General features: G+C 31.4%; 2 protein-coding genes across 6 annotated transcripts in view; both read right to left on the reverse strand.

Annotated features, from left to right (window-relative positions):
* Positions 1-123: 123 nt before the first annotated feature.
* On the reverse strand, positions 124-3,946 carry LOC125068178 (ubiquitin carboxyl-terminal hydrolase calypso). Its single transcript, XM_047677219.1, has 8 exons — positions 3,371-3,946; positions 3,155-3,302; positions 2,467-2,650; positions 1,965-2,116; positions 1,444-1,632; positions 1,130-1,200; positions 826-1,035; positions 124-603 (listed from the first exon to the last, which is right to left on the reverse strand). Exons 1-8 carry the CDS (start codon positions 3,743-3,745, stop codon positions 409-411), a joined length of 1,524 nt encoding a protein of 507 aa, XP_047533175.1. The 5' UTR covers positions 3,746-3,946; the 3' UTR covers positions 124-408.
* Positions 3,947-8,369: 4,423 nt separating this feature from the next.
* Positions 8,370-24,618, reverse strand: part of LOC125068009 (proline-rich extensin-like protein EPR1) — a 49,997-nt gene continuing 33,748 nt past the window's right edge. For 2 of the 5 annotated variants that reach the window (XM_047676950.1, XM_047676948.1), the window contains 2 exons: positions 10,610-10,851; positions 8,370-10,348 (listed from right to left, as the gene is read on the reverse strand). In XM_047676950.1, coding sequence (XP_047532906.1) covers positions 10,010-10,348; positions 10,610-10,851 — 581 coding nt within the window. In that variant the 3' untranslated portion in view covers positions 8,370-10,009. Of the gene's footprint in view, positions 10,349-10,609; positions 10,852-22,135; positions 22,328-24,618 lie in introns of those variants that run through there. The other 3 variants (XM_047676953.1, XM_047676952.1, XM_047676951.1) reach the window with 3 other exon arrangements.

Raw genomic sequence — 24,618 nt, forward strand, 5'->3', positions numbered from 1 at the left:
GATGATTTTGTATGGGTTAATATTTTTTAAACAAATTACAAAGATACAATTTTGTACGAATCTAACGATATTATTAACGAAATCGATCATAAATTAAAAACAAGTTTGTTTTTTATATGTATATTAAAAAAAAAGAATACCCCACAAGGTAAAACATCTTGCGCATCTTAAAGCAATAAATAAGACAAACTTTTCTCAATTTAGTTCTTCACACAGAATCATGGCGAAATTTGTGTGATTGAGTGACTGAGTCTGTACTGTTGCTTTCTCATATGAAAATAGAACTTACTGCATATACTTCAACCAAACTCAATATTTCTGAGCAAATCTACAGACAAACCGGCAGTCACCGAAATCTCACCATATGGATTTTTTTGAACTCGAAGGAACGGATCCTTAAAATAAAGATTATTTCCGCGCCCTCGGGCGAGGTCGCGGGCGCGCGCGGGGTCGCGGCCGCGGCCGGCGGCGCCGCGCGCGCGAACTCCGGCCGCGCTCCAGCTGCGCCGCCACCAGCTCCGCCAGCACGCCGCGCTCCGCCAGCATTGACAGGAACGTGCAGATAAACTCGTCATAGTTGTGCGTGCGACGACAATCGTCTACCTGGTTACCAAAATGTATTTTTGTTAAATAACGCGATCACAATGACTGAGTTCAACGAAGTTTGTCTTGTTTTAAAAAAAAATATTATTACGGTTCCACGGTTGCCTTCAATTATGTAAATATAACAATCATGTGAGTATAGTATGGCACATAGCAGTAAAAACTACAGTTCATTGAGTATTATAAAAGTCAGTTTTCCATAAGCAAATTCCATAGACTTACCTTATACATATCCCTTTTGTCGTTTTCATCATTCAGAGCCTGTTGACATGACTCTACCTGAGCTATTATACTACTCATCAGTGAGTTCAGCTCCGAATGTGTAAATAATAATTTTCTCATTCTATGTGGCTGCTCAGGCACCACTTCGGAACATAATACAATGGGCATATTGTTGCTTTTGACTAGAGCAGTAGTGGAAGTTGGGTAGATCTAAAGTAAAACATGGTTATTTGTACTAAAATAGTAAAACCGAACCAATATTAATAATAAAATAGTATTTTTAGCATATAATAATGGTACTTACATCAGAAAGAATCTGATTTTCTCCATTTATAGTAACAAATTTAACTACCGATGTAGGTTCAATAGGATCAGCTGTAAATAAAAAGTACAATGTATAAAGCTTACTATATGCATTAACAATAAACCATAATTTATCTAAATATACATATTATATTTTGAAATAAATATAAAACATAAAAATGAAAGTATTTTTGTTGGAATTAAAACAAAAAATGAAATGTGGCATGACAAAATTGGCAATATTGCCTTACAACAATATCTAAGTAAAATTTTTCTCACTAAAATATTTGTTTACGTTGTTTGTAATAAACTTACCCAATCTGAGACAGCTATCAAATTGTGCTCTTTCGGTTGAACCAATTTCAATTGTTATGGATTGAGTAAAATCCAAATCAAGCGATGATACTTCAGAGGCATCTAGAGCATTGAGAATTGCATCTTCGCATATATGAATAGAACTTTCGATTACAGGATCGACATTATTGCTCTGTGACATACCCTCATCTGCAAATTAAAAATATGCATGCAATATGTTTAAAAATTTTTATAGGCAAATTATTAAATAATAATAAATAATTAGGGTTGTTTAAATGTGACAATTATTACATTCTTGCATAAATATAGTTAAATATATAGAAGTTGTAGATGAGCTACATTTTATGTATTAAAAATGTACAACAATGTAATTGATATCACCTATTACTGATTTTTGAGTTAATTATATATATATATAATATATTTGTTTAACATATAATAACTGACGATTCTGTAGAATGAATTATTTATTTTGATGACTTTAATAATTACATATTTATGACAATATTTTGTTTATCTACCACTGAATTCTCGGTTTTTATTTAGAAGATATCGTAAATGTTTTCCTATTTTGGAGATGGCTTCCTTTACTCTCTTCTGGTTGATTTCCAATAAACTTAATCTTTGTGTTAGTGCTATTCTTCTGTCAGGTACCACTGCCATAAGATTGAACCTGAAATATAGGTCTAATTTCTTAGCAAAATTTTGTACCAATAGGTATTATTCAATTTATTATAATACTTAAAATTAAATTTATTTTTATGACAATGATGATGATCCTGTATCATTAACATTAAAAATATATGCGATTATTCTGTAAATCACAGAAGTGTTCAAACTTGTTTAATTTACAGAGTTTTATGTGCAGGCTGTCCATTTACTAAATATATAAAATTATTTCTTTAAAAAAAATTGTCTAAATTGTTCCTAAATTTACTACTCCTCAAGTGTGCAGCCCTAGGCTCAAGTCTAATCAGCCTGTTAATATATGTACCACTGGTTACAATAAGACAAATAATATACCTTATATCGTGCACTTGCTCTCCGGCATCTCGTCCAAGTCTCTCAGCCATAACCCTCTTAAACTTATCAGTCCAATCCTCATCTATAGCCCAGGGTCCATGGTCCGTAGGATAGGGCTTTAGCCCATCCAATTCAAATAAATGACCATTTATTGGGACAAAGCTTACAAAATGGTAAGCTTCTCCTATAAAAAATCATAATATTGGTCAAGTGTTAATTCTAACTTCTTCTGATCAAATTTCGTTTTTGGGGGTCAATTTCAAGGAAAAGACATATATGTAAGAGATATATTATTTTGCCCAAGTGTGTGCAAGCAGATGAACAATGGCTTTACATGCTTTCTGAGATTTGAGAGTGTAACACAAGTAATTTCCTTTCTTTGTGCTATTAAGAGTATCTTGACAGAACACCGAACAACTATCCCTGGATCCATCTTGGAACTTAAAACAGTGGCCATGGGATTAGCAATATAACAAGCTAGCAGCAATATCTAATGTCTTGTTTGTTATATGTTGTAACTCAAGAAGTTTACAAAAACTTTGTTAGTAAAATTATATATATTTCTTACACATACTATTTATGTCTATGGTACAGCCACTTTTATAGTTATAATTATAAATCATACAAAATTAACATTACATATTATGCAACAAAATAATTAACCAATGTACATAACCATATAAAGTACCTGTGAAGCGTCCAGTTGGGACTACTGCATTTTTATCAGTCTTTTTACGAGCTTGTGGAATAGCATGTGAATTGTGTGCACAAGCAAGTTCGGGAGTGTTTCCTATTGCCCAGCCTTTGTTTTCTGGGTTCATACCAAGTGTGTGATGCTGAAATGGTTATATAAATGTATAAAATGCTAACTCTTTTACAATATTTGTTTTAGAATCCTTGTTACCTTTAGCCTACTCAGTGTTTCTCCTAAGTGAAGGTTGGGACAGTTCAATAAAATTGAAAGCAAGGCATGTGTAGCACAACTATTTGGAACCATTTGCTGTGCAAAAAATATATTATTAATAGTTTCCTCATCTCGCACAAAACTTTCAGTCTGCTCTACAAATTTACGACGCGATCGTCGCTCTTCAATCCAACGAAATAAAAAAATAAAACCATAAACAGGACTTTCAAATGGTTTGTGTAAGTCATAAATTTCTTCTACTTGGACTCCTTTAACACCAAAATCTTCTAATAGTAATGTGAACAATCCGGGATCACTTTCTAATTCTAACCATCCCTCTGTTAGACTATTTAATTCAACCGGCATTTTTTTCATATAGGTAATTTTTTAAAGTAAGTTTTATTTATTTTTAATAATGTTTACATCAAAACATTCTTGCAAAAGTCAATGTACTACATAAAAAACTTTGTCTTAGTCTTTTAAAGTATGCACCTAAAGCACTAGCACGCAACCAATTTGATTTTATTTATTATTTAGTTTTTGTAAATTGTAAGCATTGTACTCTCGTAAGTGACAGTTGATTTGACAATGACAACTGACAAGTGGCTTAGCGACTACTACCTTACTTTGTACTGACAATTTACTTTTTTTCATTATTTTTCTATTATAAGCAAGGGTATAATTTTTATTCAACCAATCTGATTTCTAGACATTATTTGTTTTAACAAATTTTTAATTAAGTTTTAATATTCAATTATTTTTTGGCAAACACACTGTAATTTAAGTCAATCAGTCGTCCATAAAAAAATATAGCAAAGCTATTAACTGTACTAATTTAAGCCTGTAGTATAATACATTTCTTTTAAAGGTGAGTTATATCTATTGTTTTAATATAATTCTTTAAATTGAATTATACTAAATAATAATAGTCACAGAAGTAAAGTATATTTCATAGTCTACAGCAGTAGTTTGTGAGTTGAGTGCAAATTCATAAATAGTAGTGAAACAAAACAATAACTATATAGCGATAATAATACAATAGTAAATAATCACACACTTCTTTATTATTGCCAGAGATATACACAAATTAGTTGCCAAGTTCAAGTAATTATGTATTTTAATTAACTCCGGCACCACACTATGAAAATCGATTATGTTACAGTATGAGATCATTTACTAAATAGTACACATTGTAACATTTATTTTGATGAATACTTTCAACGAATTGCATTAAGTTGTAACTTTAAACATTGTTTATATATAGTGAGCAAATAATTCGATGTTTATGAGGTAATAGATCATTTGAAGTAATGTGTAGAGTCTACCTAAAGATATTCTTTTATATTTGAAGGCGGAATGCGGAAGTGTCAATACTTCAGCAGAATATATATAGCAGCTTCAGTAGCTGTATTATTTAGTAAACAAAGGGTTCATAGATTATAGTAAAACAGATGGAATGGTACGTATAGTATACACTGTTTGATATTTACTTTAAGAAAAAATATCATTGACTTTACAGCTATAAATAAGTAAATTATAAACAAAGAATTGATAGCTGTTATAAAGTTTATTTAATGTAATTGTTTCATGGTTTTCACGGTTTTTTATGTTAGGATTTAGGCGTTTTTATTGTTGGCGATAGTAATTGAATTTGGTACACAGAGATTCTGTAAATATTCCAATACCGCGCAAACGCCTCCTCTACTATTGAGGAGAGTTTGGAAACTTCTTCCACCACACTGCTCCACTTTGCAATGGAGCATAGTGGTAGATATACTATGTACATACTACATACATGAAAATCATCGGATATTTACGATTAATGAAATTCACTCAATTATTTTTTTGACGGATTGTGAACCATATAAGATATGGTATACCTAAAATTTAATCTCGACAGACATTTCATTAAAACTATTTTAAATAAAAATTATCTTGCATCATATCAATCACGAATATTTGAGTAGTACCTTACTCGTAATGGTGACATTCAAATTCGGCTGGTATAAATACTGAGGGTTGCGTTTTGTGCAAAGCCCGTACAAAAGCTTTTTCTGTGAAGAAAGTTTATACTTCCGAGAGCTTTGCCTTTAAAAGCAATCAAAGCTGTCCGTCATGCGGTGTATGGATCTCCGTTTGTGTCGTATTGCTGACCTGATTGAATATGAGATACAGGTAATACAGGTGTAATTGTGTTTATGCACGTACTAGTGGGCTATAATATCTACTGTCATGTAGTTACATAATATATTTGTGAGTGTTTGCTTTGTCTTTGCGAATGTATTCCACATGTGCAAAGAAGTAGGTACTTATAGGAGTTTTTTATACCGAATATTTTTAAATTTTAATAAATATGTTATGCTACAAATCATTATACAATCAGACTCGGCTTATACGACCTAGTCGTAGCCGACTTTGTTAACACATCTACTAATTAAGTATTTGTATCTATGATTATTTATAACCTTGACATCATTCACCAGAATATCTCAGAATATATAAGTTTTCTGCTCGTTCTTTATCATAATAAGCTATTAGCAATCTTTTATAAAAAATGCAACACATTAGAGCGAAGGTAATTACGTGACCATTAATATCCCTTCCCTTTTCGCAACTGTGTTAATAGAATCAGGCTTAAGGCTATAATAACTTCAAAGATAATGAAATAGTAAGTTTATTAAGGATCGATTAACATTGCTTACGAAAACTCAAATTGGTTATATTTATACCGATTTATTAATTCAATGTATTGATTCGACTACTTACATCCACAGAGCATTGGACCACTGAGCACTGAAGGAAACAGTCAAAGAGATAAAAAAATACCCGCTGAGTTTTTTTCGGCCGGTTCTTCTAAAGCCTGTCTGAGACATTTCTTTCCAAAACGGTCGTAGAATTCTATACAGTCAGGGCCGGCCCGTAAGTTTATGGAGCCCTGGGCTAACGCTACTCAGGGGCCCACCTAAGACATATCTGAACGTAGACTCGAATTAATTTAATTAAATGGGTTTGATTAATTGCAGGACTCGCAGGGCTGCAAACCATACGATCTGTGTAGTTTATTATTATACTTTAGTATAAATATTTTTATATTATAGCTTTTATCTCCTCTCTCTATCTATTTCTGCACTTACCTGTTTTCGTTCTAAGCTTCTATCACCAAAGGTTGTCTGTGAGAGATCGCTATAAGCGATAAGACCACCTTTGTGAACCATTTATTAAATGTTTCGTGTTTCCATTATGTATTCCTGTGTTGTGCAATAAAGTATTTTAAATAAATAAATAAAATAAAGTTATCGATTCGTTCGCATTATCGCCTATTTTTGACATTGACATTATTTAGCTGGGGCCCTCTTGAATCCACGTAGCCCAAAAAGATATGGCTTTTTGGGCTACGTGGGCTTTGGTAGATCCGGCCCTGTATATAGTTTTCTATAAAATACTATAATAAAGTTTTTTTGAATTTGAACATAAAGCTGAAAGCACTGCTCAACAAGTGAAATTTTCTACAGTAGTTGTCGTTCTTTTTAAGACGTAAACCGATGAATCGAAGGCAGGCAGGCCTGCTATTTTCGTAACAACTAAACGTTATAATTATTATTCTTTGCATATGTCAAATAATAGAATATAAGACTTTTTATAACATTTCCTTCAAAATCAAATTGTAATGAAATTACTCTAATTATTTTATAAATAACTATGTAGGTACCTATTTCTTATTCAAATTAAATATAAATAATAATTATAGTCTCCCAAAGAGGTTATTGCGGAGTTAGAAGAACAACATTTGTATATTATTAGAGCTTGACTAAAACGAAGATGTCACAAGAATAAATTATCGACGTTGATTGTATTGAATTACGCGTTAAACTATTCACATATCAATTCAACCTAAACAATTTATTTGTTTCTGAATCTCCTTCTACTATTACCTACTACTAGAATATTCTTTTAAACTTAAAAAAAAAAAACGATTATATAATTACATTTTAACATTTATTATATACCAAAGTAGCGCAGACTAGTCTTGGGAATTTGAACTAGATATGACCATCGAAATAGTGATATTTAATATTATTCACTTATTAGAATAATATAATATTTATTACAAATAGACCTGTTCTCTCTTGATAGATTAGATAGAATTTTGATTCGCTTCACTATCTACCTATATTGCATTTACAAAAACCTGAAAAGGGATTCAAAACTATTGAATCAATTGATTGATAGATTCAATAGTTTTCGGTCTTCGTAAATATTTTCGATAATAGTGTCAATTCATTCTTATTTTGTTAAGTTTTATATCTTACGACTATATCTCGAAAAACTATTACAAGTCTAACGATATTTGAAACGAATTGTCTTGAGATCTTCAGTAAGCAATTTTGTGCGAAGATTCAAATTAAGTGAAGGCATAATTATCAAAATATGTGGAAGGCTGTACGTATAATCTTAATTTAAAAATTAGAATAATAAATAAACGAAGATATTAAAAAGTAATTAAATATTGAGAACAATAGGCTGTTACAGTTAGACTGTAAATAATAAGTGGTAATATTTACGTCATGTTGATTAAGTAGGTACGACGTCATTATAGTGGGTCTCTTTCACACTTAATTCTTTCTTCCAGTTTCACGAGTATTAAATTGAGCTAGGAAACCTGTCATATGCGTAATTGCTGTAATAGCAAGATAAGCCAGTTAGAAGAATCCTATTATTTAAAGTTATTTAAAGCGTGTATGAGTCAAACGAAGGTCAATTTAATATCAACACATACCGGTTTCTGTATAGTATTAAAACAAGTAATAGCTATAGTATTCATAAAAAAAACAACACTACTATGATAAATAAAAAAATAATCGTTATTTTATAATACTGCTATTAGAAACCGCTTTATTTAAAAAAATGGTAAAAGTCAAAAAGAAAACTATTATTTTTTCGCAACAACATTTATTTTGTATGTACACTCAAATTTTGTAACTTTGTAAAATGTACAAATAATAAATGCACAACTTCAGCATTGTAAATCTTAAAACAGAAAAGTAATTATTATTAGGGTGTTATATAATATTACAATAATGTTAAGTATTGGTCCCAATTTATTGCAAGCTCTATTAAAGGATTAGTTGACAGTCGATGTTTATATTTAATTAATGTTTTAACATTAGGCCAAATGAGGACTAACCACGTTTTATTGAACAAATTAATTTCACAGTTCCTACGTTATTTTTTAGCTTAGATCATGGCATTGATGCGACTAAGTTTAGTTTTCTAACGCGGTTCACTCAAAACCAACTGCAGTTGCATAGTAATTGTTTACATCTGTAGTAAATGGCAAGAATTTATATGGTCGGTATGGTTCATGTATTAAAGATAAGAAAGAAGAAGAGAAGCTGCCTTAAAAAAGATCACAATAATTACATGAATATGACAAATGATCTTGAGTTGAACGGTTTTACGAATACAATTTTAATCTCAAAAAAGAATTATTTAAAATAACAAAATAATAACTAAATACTTTAAAATTAATATTGACAAATCACCTTCAAGTTGTGCAATAAGAACTTGTACAAATACAAATTATTTTGCCTGGTGATTAACAAAGAGTTTATTTATTGTAGTCGTTAATTTAAGACTAGAATAGAAACAAACCGATTTGTATTTCAACATTAATCTAATCGTAAGATTATTGACAACAGGAATTGTGTGAATGATAGTTTGACAAATGCAATAACATCTAAAGTACAAAAAACGCAATCAATGCGTTCGCTTTTCCCGCCATCAATATTATAAACTAATAATGAATTATCACAAGTCACTAGCTACACAGTATCAACGATATATAACATGCTGATTATCGTGCCAATACATATGTATATATATTTTTTTCTATGAAAATTTGCAAAAACGCTAAAGGAATCAACCTTATTATAAATTAGTTTTATTGTTGTTAAATGCTCAGTTGCCTTAGCGTATCTCGTTAGTATATTTATAGTTCGTCAATCTTTCCTTGTTTTGTTACATCAAGCAGTCTAATGTAATGATACGACTTCAATCGATTGAGCAAGAGAAGTGCAATTCTTATAATAGTGGCAATAGGTCATGCCCTGGTCAATATCACATAATACTGTACCAAATATTTTAAAGATTATACATAGGAAGTAACTAAATTAATAACATTATTAATGGCACAGCTCTAGCACTGCTTTAATTTCCTACAAACGTTTTTATTTTTCGGTTTGATGGTTCCATTTCATACTGAGTAGTACGAGTTCATGCCATTTGGAAGAGATTTTTGTTATTTAGGTACATTTTTTCTTACATTTCAACAAACTAATATTTTTATAATAAATATATACAGCAGGTAGGTTAATTAAGTAACTAATTATTATTTACGTTTTAATATCACATAAGTACCTACGCATCGTTCCTACGCTCGACATCCTACTAAATTCAAAAAAATCGTTCCATGTGTGGATATGTATGATATAATTAAATAATACCGTAACATTTCAATAAGATGTCCGTGGAGTTCCACGAAAGTGATCAACCGCTCACAATGCATGTTTAACATATTTACAGGTCACATCACATGAAACAGCAGTCGATTTAAAGTAACACAGCTTTCCTGACAACCTTTCATCTGATCGCCTGCGGGGGCCTGTATGGCGGCGGAGGGGTCTTGGGGACCTGCGTCTGCACGTGCGGCATGTGGACGGGCACCACGGCCGAGGGAGGCGTGGCTGGTCCGTGCGCTTCGTCCAGTTGACCCGGAATGATCGTAACGTCGGAATTGGGAGTTTGCGGGGTCTCGGCAAAGCTTCGGGCGCTGCTGGTCGCAGGCAGCAGTCGCGCCGGGTTCAACTTGATAGCATCGTCGTACGTTGGTGGTGCTCCAGCCACGGTGTCATAGTCTGGAGGTTTTTGCTGCATCGTCTCCTCGTCTGGCATTGAGATAACGTGGATAGGATCGTCAATCTGCAATTAAATAGTGAGGACATTAAAATATAACGTATATATTTTTTTAAGTAAACTCTTTTTAAAAAATATTTTTGTTCAGTTATTAAGTTTACTAATTAGCCACAAACTTAAGAAACTAATATGTCGGATAAACAATAGCACTAGAATAGAACGGGAGATATGTATTAATATTACTATGCTATTTCTGAGTTGACATTTGATATATATTGAATATATATAAAATGTCAATATAGTATATGAATTTCTGGTGAAACTCACTTGGTGGGTGTCTGGCGATGCGCGGTCATTCTGTGGCTGTCTGGCAGGCGATTGCAGCCAGCAGCACATAGCTGCACAGATGAGCAGCGCGCCGGCGACGATGCAAGCCACACCCACGTAGCGAACTGGTTCCGCGTAGTCCTCGGCAAGCCCTAGCCAGTTTATAAGAGCGCCTGCGCATAGCAGAACCATGCCATAACGGTATGGCCGCTGCGACTGTCTACCCTCGTCTAAAGACATGCCTGTAACAAGAGATACAATGTATCATGTTAGTATGTTTTGCTAAAATATCGCTTTGTATCAATTAAAAATAAATATGTCCGCCTTCAACAGCAACTTATGCTGTTCTTACTATACAGATATAACCCCGAAACTTGATTCGAATTTTATGATGTTTAAGAAATGGTTTGTTTTTAAATTAATTGAAGTAATTAAAAAAATCATATTTATTATTCTGATAATTGTTAGTTAATGTTCTGGAGTTTGTAACTTCAATAGATTTCAAAGTCATTAAGCAATTTATCAAAAGTAGCATCATAAAAGCCATGGAAAGCGTTGTCATGCAGAGACTAGGGCAATGCCATGTTGTAACGGGATTTCCTTTCAAAAGCCGGAGTCCAAAAAGAAAGTGTGGAAAGTTTTATTTGCGTTCAGTGTCTAATTTTGTTGTAATGATATTAAATTATACCTTTTAAAGGAAAGTTTGTTTTCGTTTGACAATGACTAGTAGCGATACTTCACAATTGTACTTTTTTAGAAAATACAAACCACAAACATACATAAGGCAAAATATATCAGAATGAAAGGTTATTTTTTAAAGATTTTACATAAATATATTCTTTCTTAAAAGATTACCGAGACAAAGACAAAGGACCGGACTTTGTACAGTACTTATAAAGAGGGGGAAACTTGTGGCGAGGACTATTAAAATGAGTAGTATTGTTTTTGGAAGGACGCTTAAGGAAATGCAAGTATTTTCGAGTAAGACATTGGGTTGACATCATGGATCGAGGTCAGGCGAAGACAATAGATTCGCAGGAGATGTGGGTCAAGTTTGAAACGTGCGATCGAGTGGCTGTGACTTAGTCACGCACTAGTAAAACATGCAAATGGCATAAGATTATATAAATCTTTTCCTATAAAAATAATTGTCACTGTTAATATTTTAATCGAAAGAACAACGGGAAGATATTATAAATGAAATCGGACAATTAATTCCTCAACGTCTCAAATTAAAATATATGCAAAGTATTAGTGCTAGTTTTATTACCTTATAAATAAATTAATGTATTATATAGTAATAATCTGTATATTAAAAGTTAAAGCACTTTATACAGATTATATGGTGTTATGTTTTTATAAAATCGTTTTGATTTGAATTTAGACAAAGATCGAGAATTTTTTGTATAATTCATAAAAAAAAACCGGAATAAAATAACGATAACACAAAACTACACTTACAAATACCTCTTCGTCCTCTTAATTCGTACGCAAACATAGCCGGGTAGATCAGCCAAACCATTAAATCTTATACTAAATTTCAAGCTGTGATCAAACTGCAATGTTCTTTTTAGCTTTAAAATTCAACAAACAATGAAAAAACGGTGATGTTATCTTATCAATTTACATATTTTAAAGAATGTGCTGGTCTCAAACGAATCATCTGTTATTTTGACGAAATCTTGTGACTGATGAGATTTCAATATATTATATTAAAAATAAAATGAATAAAGATAATAATAAAATGTATGCATGCTGTTTTGTCGTTTTTTGTCTGTACAATTAAGTAAACATTTAATTTTTCGCAAGCTATTTTTTTTTAATGTTTTTTATTATAGCCTTATTCGATAACGTGAAAATGTTATCTATTTCGTACTACTTATACACTTTCACTTATTTAGCAACAATAACAGGTTTAATATATTATTCATGGGTGGCATCGCGATATAAAATTAGTCGATACGTTTTATACGTAGCCTGGCTAAGATATCTCATTCATCATGTTGACGTGACGATTAGTAATATCTACTGCTGAATACACGAATAATGCTCATTGTTTATAAATAAATAGGAACGATTTAAATGGCGACTGTAATCATTACCTAATACTTACGGAACATTTGTTTAAATAATGTTCATATGTACCTACATATATCAATGGCTAGGTGACCTGCGTAAGTCGCCCACGTAAGTAGTCAAGGCTTCCACCCTTCGACCAGTATCGGCTAGTTAATGCGATACCTCGGTAATTGGATTAAAGTCGATCCCGTTAAATCACAGTTATTTATATTTGAAGTGATGTACTTGTATTATGTTTTATGAACAAATCAAAAGGTTTTGCGAAAATGTATAATAATAAGTGGTATATTTAGATATTATAATGTATTGTGTATTTGTTAAAAACTAGACGAAAGAGCAATTATGTTGTTCGTCAGTTAACGTGTCACTACTGTGTTATCGCTGGCATAATATTTAATTTCATTTGTTTTAAGTTATTACATATATTCCCACGGTGAGACATAGGTAATGCGATGTTATCAACGTCACTCGCGCCATTTACCAAGCGTTTGTATAAGTGAAATCTGAAACCGGCGATGAAAAATTCAGTCAAATGTTTTGTATAATTTTAATTGTGTTAATTCAAAATTCTAATTTATTTATCATAATATCACTAATGAATTAAATCGACAATCGTTTGTAATGTTGGGTTTTGCTTTTTTTTTTACATATAAGGCTTATACAGTACATAATTTTGATTTTACCGCTTTTTAAAATGGAGACATAAATATATATAGTTAGACATTACCCGTAACTTGTTCGAAATGATTTTATTTGTTTCAACGCATGCATTACAATGTTATGTTCTAAATTCAAATTGTTAATGTAACAGATATTCACTGAAAGAAAATTTGATCGATGTCCTTTTCCTGATACGTTTCTATTTATAATCGAAAACAAAAAATCTAATGTAGTAACTTCGGTTCTAATTCATATTAAGAAAAAGTACATTCACAAATTAATGTTATCACGTATACAATTGATCATGGCATCTATATTACATTGAATATTAATAAGACATGTGATGACTATACAGAGGACAACGAAATAAAATTGATTATATTTGTTGGTGAGAGTAACGCTCAACATTACTAACTATTGATTATTTATTATTAGCCGGTTGGACCTTTAATTACAGTGGTCCGCCCTCTCGTACAAACCGGAACAATACATACAATGTATTGATGTGAGTATGAGTGTGAGTGAGTAGACTAACTGATGATTGAGTATCTAACAATATTAACTTCAAAGCTGGCAGCACTAACTCTCAATAATATATTCATCAAGAGCCAAGGGCTTGTGGTTGTTATGACGAGTGAACCTTAACCCAAGATTTTGGGTTCAAACTCAAGTAAACACAATTTTCGTGTGCTTGATTTTAATTTATCTTAACTTATACAACTCGAGCGCTCCTGTGAAGGAAGACAAGGAGGTACCTGCAAGTATCAAATGAAAATCTGTCATATAAGTGCGTTGAAGCGGCGGGTTGGAATCAAATCCAAACCTTCTGCTTAAAAACCCACCAGTGGAAAATTAACAGATGAATGTTTCTGTATAGAACATTTATTTTATATAATATAATTATGTAATTATTTATTTTAGATTCTAACACTTATTGTCAGATCATTAGTTCTATTTAGCATTACCTACATAGCGAATACCTGTCACGCGTACCGAACATCGCGTGGTAATAATTCCCACCAGGTGGTCTGACAATCAAGATATATAATTATAATACGGAAGCTTCCGCAGACGTCTGCTTAAATTATTAATATCATTTCATAGTAAAATATAGTTCGATGGATAAATAATAAATATATTGAATTCGCGATACGTTACCGATGGCTCAGTTTATTACTGTTAATATTACATAAATCAAGCATTTCATAAAAAGATAATAAGTTTATTTCCTCGTATATTTTAATATTACTATTGATCATATTATAAGAATTTCATTTGTATTTCGTGCGTGACGACCTAAGCAGGATGCGGGCTTCCGCCTCCTCTTATGAGAGCTTTGAAATTATTTAAGAAAATAACTGCATTATTAACTCGTATGAAATAAAATATACGTAGAGTAAAATTGTTGTTTAGAGGGTAATTAGTCAAGCAATACATTGTCTTTGTCTTTCAAATTTAAAATCAGTGATGATAAAAAGAGAGACATTTATGTTTACCATAAATATGCCAGACGTAGATATCACATTATCTGTGCCCTTTTTCTATGAAGACCTGTGACACACAAGTCTGTGTTGTTTTATTTAATATGCTCATGTAAAGAACAAAATTTGTGATTTGGAACAATTACGAAAACGGGGAAACTATTTTCTTATTTACGTCATTACAAAATGTTTTTAAAAAAATTGAAAGAATGAGATAATGCTATAAATGTTGAATGATTTACATATATTTTGTATAAAGAATTTTCGTATGCAATTAGCGAGCGAAAACGTTTTAAATTTTAATGCCACTAACATAAGTCCTGTTTATATATATCTATGCCTTAACTAAGCACGCGCTAATCGAAGTTTATAAAGCCTATATATATAAAAGTAAGTTTGTGATTGTTAATTGAATAAGTTAATTTCTGTCAATGTTCCTTCATCATTGATGTGGTGAACATATTTCTTGGGCTCAACTATAAAAAGGAAATTTGAGGAAATTTGAGACAACAAATCATTTTATTTGACAATAGTATCGTCCATCGTTACAGATGAATTTCAAAAGAAATAACGTAGTTTGCGGGACACGGCAGTTTGCCGAGAACAATAGTCTTTGCCATGCCAATTACTCCATCTAAGTAGACCGACAGTGGGCACGTTAAATTTGTAAACCAGGAAAAAGTACCGGTTTGTTCGGCGCGCGCGCATTGCGTGACGACTGAGGGTGAGCTTTCACGCAGAAAAACTATGTACTGTTTCTTTTACTTTCCGACTATGAGCAAAGTAAAAAGAGCTTACATATGAATTTTGATAACATTGAGTACCAAATTTGTCGGTGAAATCTTTTATATATTACAAATGTTTTTTTTTTAAATATAATTTTATAGTAACCTCTTTGTTTAGCTAAGCGTAAATCCCACTGAATGCGAACTAAATAAAAAAATAAAAATCAAGGGCATGAAATACTTAGTTTAAATAAAGTAACTGGAAGTAGTATTGACGTTACATTTATATAAAGTAATTTGAAATTGCTTTTGAAATCTTAAAAAAATACATTTTAAGGATTATGTAAAATCGTACCAAATATTTTTCTGAGTTGTTGTTCGCAACAATGACGTTAGCATTTATTTTATATGAATATAACAATAGCTTTAATAATAGGCATAAAATCATAGACTGACACTAATTGATAACCTAGAAACTGCTTGTATGATATTCGTTCGTATTTTAACTTGTACTGAACATTTTTACGAAGGTAGTAAATAGGCATCGTAAATTGTTATATTATAGTAATGTCGCAGGTTGTCAAAGTTCTGACAATAATTTTATAATTGTGGGAAATTTGGTTAATCGTCTTAATATAATAAAATACCATAAGGTTCACAGTGAATATTCAAATTGGCTAAATAAAAATGAAATTGCATTGCTATTTAATATACGTCATTAAAATAAGTTTCTTGCCATTTATAAATCCAAAGTATGTACCTACATCGTACTGGGCGCCATTTCTACTAACAAATTATCACTTTATTGCCTTCGAATCAAAATGTAACCGTTCTGCCGTTTTCCTATTCTACTAAAACCGCAATCCAGTTGCGGTTCGATCGAATTTGTATCGGAATATAATCGGTACCTTATCATAACCGATATAAATGAAGTAGAATTGACCTTTAGTTAAGATTAAGCTGAGTTTTAATATTTGCGAGGAATAGTTGAAGTTGGATCGGAATATAATCTAGAACGTCGGAAGCCCCTTATCACTTTAGTCAGTTTCGTTCTTATATTAATTATTAATTTTTCGTATTTAATACTCGTACTCGTTCGGCTGACATTCTCTTTAAGGCTCGAATTGAACAAGTGACCTTTAGATACGGAAACCACTGCCGTACATATGTACGAATAACCTTCGTTTATTGTTTTATCAAAAAATGTACAGTAAGTGACGTCATAAATGTATTCAAACAATTTTCTTCGATTTCTCTTTACTAATAGATTTATGCTTACATATTTACTGTAAACGAGATAACTTTCACGGGTCACGTAACATAAGTCACGGGTTATCCTAGTTTAGGTGTCCAGGGTAATTTGAATTTGAATGGTAAATACCTTTCTCTTCTGGCAAAAAGATAATTTCATTTTTTTATGTCAAAATTAAATATCACTGTTGAGTGTATATAGCATATGGCATTAATTGATAGAGTAATTATTATTCTATATATTTAAATAAAATAAATAAAAAACCTATTTTACATTCGAGTTATATTTTATATATTTAATAATACAAGATAGTTATTCTATTAATTACCGGTTTTTTATTAGAATTAAATTATTTCCTGACATTTCCCTCGGTTGTTCGAGTATTATGTAATGAAATGAATGATGAGTCCACTTTCAATCTCTGTGGAGAATATCAATAGCATCGTACATAATGGATCCCGCCCGCTTGTTTTCGCCCACCTTATAAGAATACGCTTTCACTTAATTAAGTTTCTTCCTATTGCTTCATAGCCTATGAAGATATGGGCGCTTCCTTATATCAGAAAGTATGCTTCATATGATAAAGAATAATTTTAAAAAAATGTATACATTGTATACATAGCATATTAGGTTGGGACTCTCCAGTAAGCGTAAAACCTGCGCGTGTCGGAGATTCTTTCATAACATAGTGTGTTAAATAATCGACAAAGGAATATTATATTCATTCTAAGTATTTATAATTTAATTGTATTTGCACAATAGGGAAACAGGATAAAAATACTATAAATATTTTTTTGTTGCTTATTAAACGAGCTCAAAATTATTGCGAAAGTAATTAGACGATAAAAAGTAAATATAATATTGTAATTAAATTGTAGATAATATATATAAGAAACAGTCTGAAAATGTCCCAATACTGGGTTAAGGTCTTCTCTCTTTGAAGAGAAGGCTTGGAGCTTATTCCACCACGCCGTACCAATGCGAGTTGGTTGGTGGATATTCACCGGATCATCTCGGCTTTATTAATTAATATACATATTTTATTAAAATTAAGAAATAGATTCAATAATCTTTTTATGTCGACTAAAACAGGATTGTTAAGATAACAAAGAACTTTGAAGGCTTTTGTTGGCTTAGAAGGTGACTAATATAGCCTTGAAAAAAGGTGTACGCAAAAACGAATATCGTTTGCAATAACTATCTTATAAGAAAAAACTTTAAAGAATTAATCGATAGAAACGCAGGTTAACGACTTGTATAGTAGGTTATTTAATTGAATATTACATCGTGTTGCATAATATTCAGAACATTTTTTTTGAAAAAAATTGACATCGAATTAATGAAAAAGTTGATGACAACCAAAGGCTGAGAACTTCATTTCTGTAACGGTGCTTCTCAATTATATGTCATATATAATATACTTTTATTATTAATTACGAAATATGCAGAATGATAGAAATTAATTAATTCGAGTACAAAAAAGTTTACCTATGTTTTCCAAAATCATGGTACCTAAATTATTTTTATCGTTTAAATTTGTAGTTGTATAAACCGTTTTAATCATTTTTTCGGGCTGGTAATGCCAATTTCAAATGTAGCGCATTTGATAAATTTATTTGCCTAAATATACCAACAGTTTATGTTAACAGTTTAAATTTTTAAATTTTAAATTCGGTAGGTTTTTATTGTTTAATATTCATATTAGCCAACCGGTTTTTAGATATTATTCTTTGTTATATGTAATTTGTTGAAATTTGAATTCTTATCACGGCACTCAGGTATATAGAAGATTATATTATTTGGTTCATACTAAGGTATGTTTAGCTTGAAATAATTTACTTCAGTTAAACATGTTACAGTGATGTTTTTAAGTGTCATCTTGATAGACATACTGTAAATTATGTTACCATGTTGTTTACTCTGTCGACAGGTAAGCACTAAGTACGTGTGTTTGTTAATACGGGACTACGAAAGCTGTATATCATTAATTTTATGTATACGTATTTAAAATATATTCAAATCTTTTTCTTAGTTTAAAAATACTTTTCAAAATAATTAAATAATCGATTTTTTTAGGTTTAAATTTCGAAATTATATTTTCTAAAACCTTGACAAAAAATTAATTTGATTTGTACAAATACTTCCTTTCCGATGCGTGTTAATATGTACAAATTTCATGTCCTTTTCTGTATTCTGTAAACCTTAAGACAGGGTGCTTAGGCCACAATATAAGAGTATGTATTAGCATATATATTAGTTAATTAGCGTAACGATAATTTTTATTCGATACAAGTACATCGACATCTATCACTTAGCAATTTTTATAAATGTATATAACATTACCATTATGTATTTATAAAATCTTGTTAAAGAAACGATCACGCGCTTACTTTATGTTTTTCTGCAAATAATCGAATATATTTTTACGTTGTTAAAAGCGTTTAAAAATAGATGTGTTAATGAATTCTAGCGTGACATATTCCCTGCAAGACTAAAAGTCAATAGCATGGTGCCGGAAATAGTCCCAGACTGTCGTTGGCTCGCCGATCGCGTTGCCATGAATGCAACAAATATTGTCTTATCTTAAAGCATTTATTATAAAAGTTTATGTGAATATTGCATTTCATGACCGATAAAACCATAAACTATTTTAATAGTGCTACATATTACACGAGTTTCGCATTTCGCTCGAATTGCAACTGTGTGTAAAAGTATATCTGACGCTTATTTAGGTTTAGTTGTTGATATATTATTACTATTGTAATATCGGGTAGTGTTGATTTTCAACCTCAGAATACGAAAATGTCGAATAATACATTTATACTTTCATTGTATACATAACATTCATGGTCATTATTAGAATATCGAGTTTAGTTGATTTCTTTATAAATAGATCTTTCCTAATTTTATTTAATATTTATAATTTAGTACATTTGGTCATGAAAATAAACTTTATATAAAAAAATTAATATTACAGTATATTGTAATAGATAAATAAATAGTTATAATTCTAATTAGCCGTGTATTTCCGGTAAAGAAGAATACCGCCACCCCATCTCAACCAATCGGTGACATGAGTGAATGGGGAATTTAACTACTATAAAGTTTGTGGTTGTGGTGAATCCACCAGCAAAAACGTTCCCAAGAAGATTTGACGTCAGACAAGGGTAGCCGTTAAATACTTGCGAAGTTATTCCAGCTTGGGAAAGATTTTGCACAAAATGACTCAGACGACACAAATTCTAGAACGCAGAAATCTTAATCTCATACGAAGATTGCCTTAAGATTTCTATAAATTAATAAATAAAAATTGGACAACATCACATAAATTACTCTGATCCCAATGTAAGTAGCTAAAGCACTTGTGTTATGGACAATCAGAAGTAACGACGGTACCACAAACACCCAGACCCAAGACAACATAGAAAATTAATGAATATTTCTACATCGACTCGGCCGGAAATCGAACCTGGGACCTCAGAGTTAGCGTACCCATGAAAACTGGTGTACACACTACTCGACCACGGAGGTCAAAGGTTCTATAAGCCCGGACAAGCCCTCAGATTTTATATTAATATAATATGCGTTTATAACTTGTCTCATGCTTTGCGGTGAAGAAAAAATTCTATTCTGTATATTTTCTATGAGTCGCCGACTACAATTTACACGTATATTACTCAGTCACGATAGTTTGACCAAGAATAATTTCATATCGATTCTTAACATGTAGTTCAAGTAAGCTATTTAGCTAAAGCTAAAGATTTTGAGTTAAGAATTTTTGAGCTACAGTTAAGTAAGCTACGAAGGTATTAGAGTTCGATGACTTATATGTTACATCCATTGGGTCTGTCTATTGCTTCGTGCTTTATCAGCTTGCACCAACTGTTGCACAAACAGCTACCATTAAGTTGCGTAATGTTCTTCTTTTGTTTTGTTGAAGTATCTTATTTTGTTACCATTGTTGTTTACGATACGAATTAATATTTAAGACCACTTCGATACTAAGTGACAAAGAAAAATATTTTCAATACTCTTCGTTATAAGTATTTCGTATCAATAAATTAATTGTACTTATTCTATAACAACATATTTAACGTCTCATTAAAAATACTTGAGTATTTTCCACCTAAACAAATATAAGTATAATGATAATAATTTAATGCAAAAGGCACTTTACTTAAGCTTACGTTCTTAACACGTAATCATAAATAATTGTTCACGACGCACGGTTTATTGTTTATCTCTCAACGAAAACAGATTATGTATGTATTAGATTGGATATCTTCAATCATGGAATCAACAGGTAAATAAAATATCATATTTTTCCTCCAATATCTTTTCTCTTGTAATTTTTTACTTTAATAAAGCTAGTATGAGTCAGGGATATCTTCTCACGTATGCTGTGAGTCATACATAATCCCATAAGCACTTCTTTTGGCAAATTAATATTTATGCCTTCACTAATAACAATATAGGAAGGCAGGCTGGTAAAGGAGTTTTTCGCTCATAGATCACCAACAATGTATGATGTATCTGTAAATACACACTGGCTCACTAACCCTCCAAATCGGAACACTAGCACATCTCTACCACCAGAAGGTTTATATAAGTAAGAGATTTTCTTTTCAGGCTAAAATATGATAAAGGTTATTTTATTTATGATCCAAGGTAAATATTCTTCACTTTTCAACATTCTGTACACCAGGGGACTGTCAAGATGTTTCGCTACGAGGTAACGCAGAACCACGAGAAGCACAGGTATTGACCTTAAAAGTACCCTAACTAAAGTTCAAACAAAACTTAACTTGTTTGCCAAAGCAGATAAGGTGACTCCTACTACCTGTCAAAGTTTTGATATCTCTGGAAAAAGATCACAGTGTGATCAATTTCGTTAATAGCCTAAGCCTGAGTGGGGATTCACAAACAAACTTAATTGTAGGAATGAGGGTATTAATATTGTTTTTATAATTGAAATGTTGCTGCTCATATTATTCATCTAAGGGCAACAAAATCTAATAGGTAACTGTTTAACCCGGATTATAACCCGGATAACGGTGTATTAACATTGTTTCGTACGAGTTAGACGTAAAATTCTTTATTCAAATCTATATTTGAAATTGCAAGCGAGAGAGACTAAAGTTTATCGTTAAACATCGTAAACATAAACACGACACAAGTTACCCATATTTAATTCTTCGCGAAGAATAGAAAAGTATAAAAAACCAAAGCATTTAATAAATTAGAACTGTATGATCAAAAGTATGGTTTTGTGCCATAGCAACTGAATAATAAGAAAAACGAAGTAATAAAAACTTTTATTCAAACCCACCTGATGCGTCCACGTTCGTTAAATCCAATTTAATGTCGTCAATAGCACTACTCACAACACAACTATGTAAATTTTTAATCAATAAAAAGCTTAAAATATCACAGGTAAGAGGAATCAATTGCTAATATGATGACGTCAATAAACGCGCTTAAATCGTTCGTTATCAGTTAATTGTCCTGATAAGTCGCTTCACTCGACGTCCGACCTCAGTGCGCAATAATATACGTATGGCGGTGAAGGCTTGGCCACCGGCTTATAATAATTATTCGGTAAAAAGCCGCGGGCCAGGTTGTGACGTAGTACGGCGCGACACGATGCGTTTACCGCGACTTCCATGAAATATTAATCATAGTTACCCAGTAATATTACGTCTTGGGGTTTCGTAATCATTTGTCTGATGATGATTCTGAATCAAATCCTTCATCATTTCAATCAGTTTTCCATACATAATATGCTGGCTGCCCATAGAGCAAAACAGGCCATCCGCCGACCGGCATCGGCAGACCAGTGGTCCGTTTTATTCTACGTGTCTGTCATACGTCCTAAGCAGCCATATTTACTCAAAACACGTTTAAATCGAGGCATTCACCCTTTAAAGTTAACTCAGACATACGTACATATATATATATGTATATATAATAGATAGTTTCTTTAAAAACGATGGAGACACAATGTACTTTATAATTTATGTTTCGAGGACGCTAATGATACAAATTTTAAATTCATTTTATAGTTTTTTCTTTGTTTTATTTAGTAAAAATGATAGAACTTACTAGAAGATAACAGTTTTATTATAATGCATGAGGTACCTACTTTTCTGTTATCGTTGGATTACTTTGGTACACTTGGATGTCAAGTAATTTTATATTATGTTGCGCAATAGTTTATATTAGATTTCATATAATTTACGTTATATACCTAATCAGGACTTATACATAAGGATGTATTTAATTGTTTGATATTTCCTTAATCTTGCGTTTATAAACTCCTCATAAGTTTTACTTTTCAGTACATAACTTGTTAATAAAATAAAATAATTTAATTTTTAAAATGTTATTACTTATTCTAATATTCATTGAAAAGCGAAGCCTTTCCGAGTTACTGGTTTGCTTGTGAAACCTTTTCCCGTTTAAATCACATCATTATTGATTAATTCTTTAAAAAAAATAAGAAATTTGAAAACGGGATGAAGTAATAATCATAATCAAATTATATTATTGTTACAAATTACCTTCTTTGTTTATTTAATAATATTTTTTAACTTCCATTATTGTCATTATGAATAAACTTAATGTACGAATGCCAATCAATCTCACATGAAATTTACGTATTTACGCTATATAAGCTTGTTAACACTTGAACTATATGATTATAATTCAAATATTATATTGTGTTGAGGACTAAAACTTTCCTATAAGTAGGGTTTTCTTAAAACCCGCCTGTGAGTAAACCTTTCGTCAATTATTTTAACACCAAATATGAATCTTTGTACTTCTACGTTCCGGTTCGAAGTTTAAACGAGTCCGCCTCTTAACATCTTACTTATAAGCGTTGCGATTTTTTCAAACATTGTAATTGTAGACTATATTTATTTCTCAACAATAAAATATTATTTTATGACCGTTTTTATTCAATAAAACGCCACAATAAATATACATGTAAAAAGTTTTAATAGAAATAGTAATTATATTTTTTTTTATCTAAAGACTATTTTTTCTTATCCGATCGGATCGGTAACATTACATAGAATCTAAACGAATTTTCTTAAATATTAGAGTTTCTGTATTGCCTGTAGACCTAATATTTGAAATGCGAAAAATGACGACTCTACATCATTTAATTCCCAATCTAATGCATCAAATTGTCATTTTATCGCAATAGACTCGAAATCGTTGCAGTTTATCTCTTCAACTAATAAAACGTCCTAGGTCTTTCGGTCGGCTCGGTCGAAATTAGAAGCAGGATTGACTTCCACTTGCGATTGAGAAGAGGCTTGTTTTCCACGAGAACGTATTCCCGATTCTATTCCGTTTAAATTAGTAGAATTTTCCCGTTGAACATAGTCAAATTTATTTATGAAGGAGGTTGAAGTTCTTACGGTCATTTAATGATATATAATTTTACGTTCGAATTATAAGTAAGCTATGAAGGTTAAACGTACAATTCTTAAATTCTCTAATTGTACCTAAGTCCTTAGTCGTGCTGACGTGTACATTGTCACGTACATATGCATGTGTGTACATATATATGTGAATGTATATACATACATATATGATATAACTATCTATTCCTATACCCACATATGAAATACTTGTTTATCACTTAACCAGTCGCTAACTTAATTACACAACCTCGCTCCAAATATTCATCTATTGATATACAGATTTATATTCATCTAAAAATGTAATGATCAATATTGGTCTTAATATTTTAGTTCTGGTAACATTCCGCAGCTTTGTCGTAAGGAATATTTTTTTACAAAA

The sequence above is a fragment of the Vanessa atalanta genome, chromosome 13, assembly GCF_905147765.1.
Source record: "Vanessa atalanta chromosome 13, ilVanAtal1.2, whole genome shotgun sequence".
Lineage (NCBI taxonomy): Eukaryota > Metazoa > Arthropoda > Insecta > Lepidoptera > Nymphalidae > Vanessa > Vanessa atalanta.

What these genes read in the sequence shown, in the direction of transcription:
- LOC125068178 (XM_047677219.1), bottom strand. Translation starts at nt 3,745, where the DNA reads ATGAAAAAAATGCCGGTTGAATTAAATAGTCTAACAGAGGGATGGTTA. An exon ending in CCCAACTGGACGCTTCACAG is followed by an intron (nt 2,651 to 3,154) that starts GTACTTTATATG and finishes GATTTTTTATAG; the next exon opens with GAGAAGCTTACCATTTTGTA. An exon ending in GAGCAAGTGCACGATATAAG is followed by an intron (nt 2,117 to 2,466) that starts GTATATTATTTG and finishes CCTATATTTCAG; the next exon opens with GTTCAATCTTATGGCAGTGG.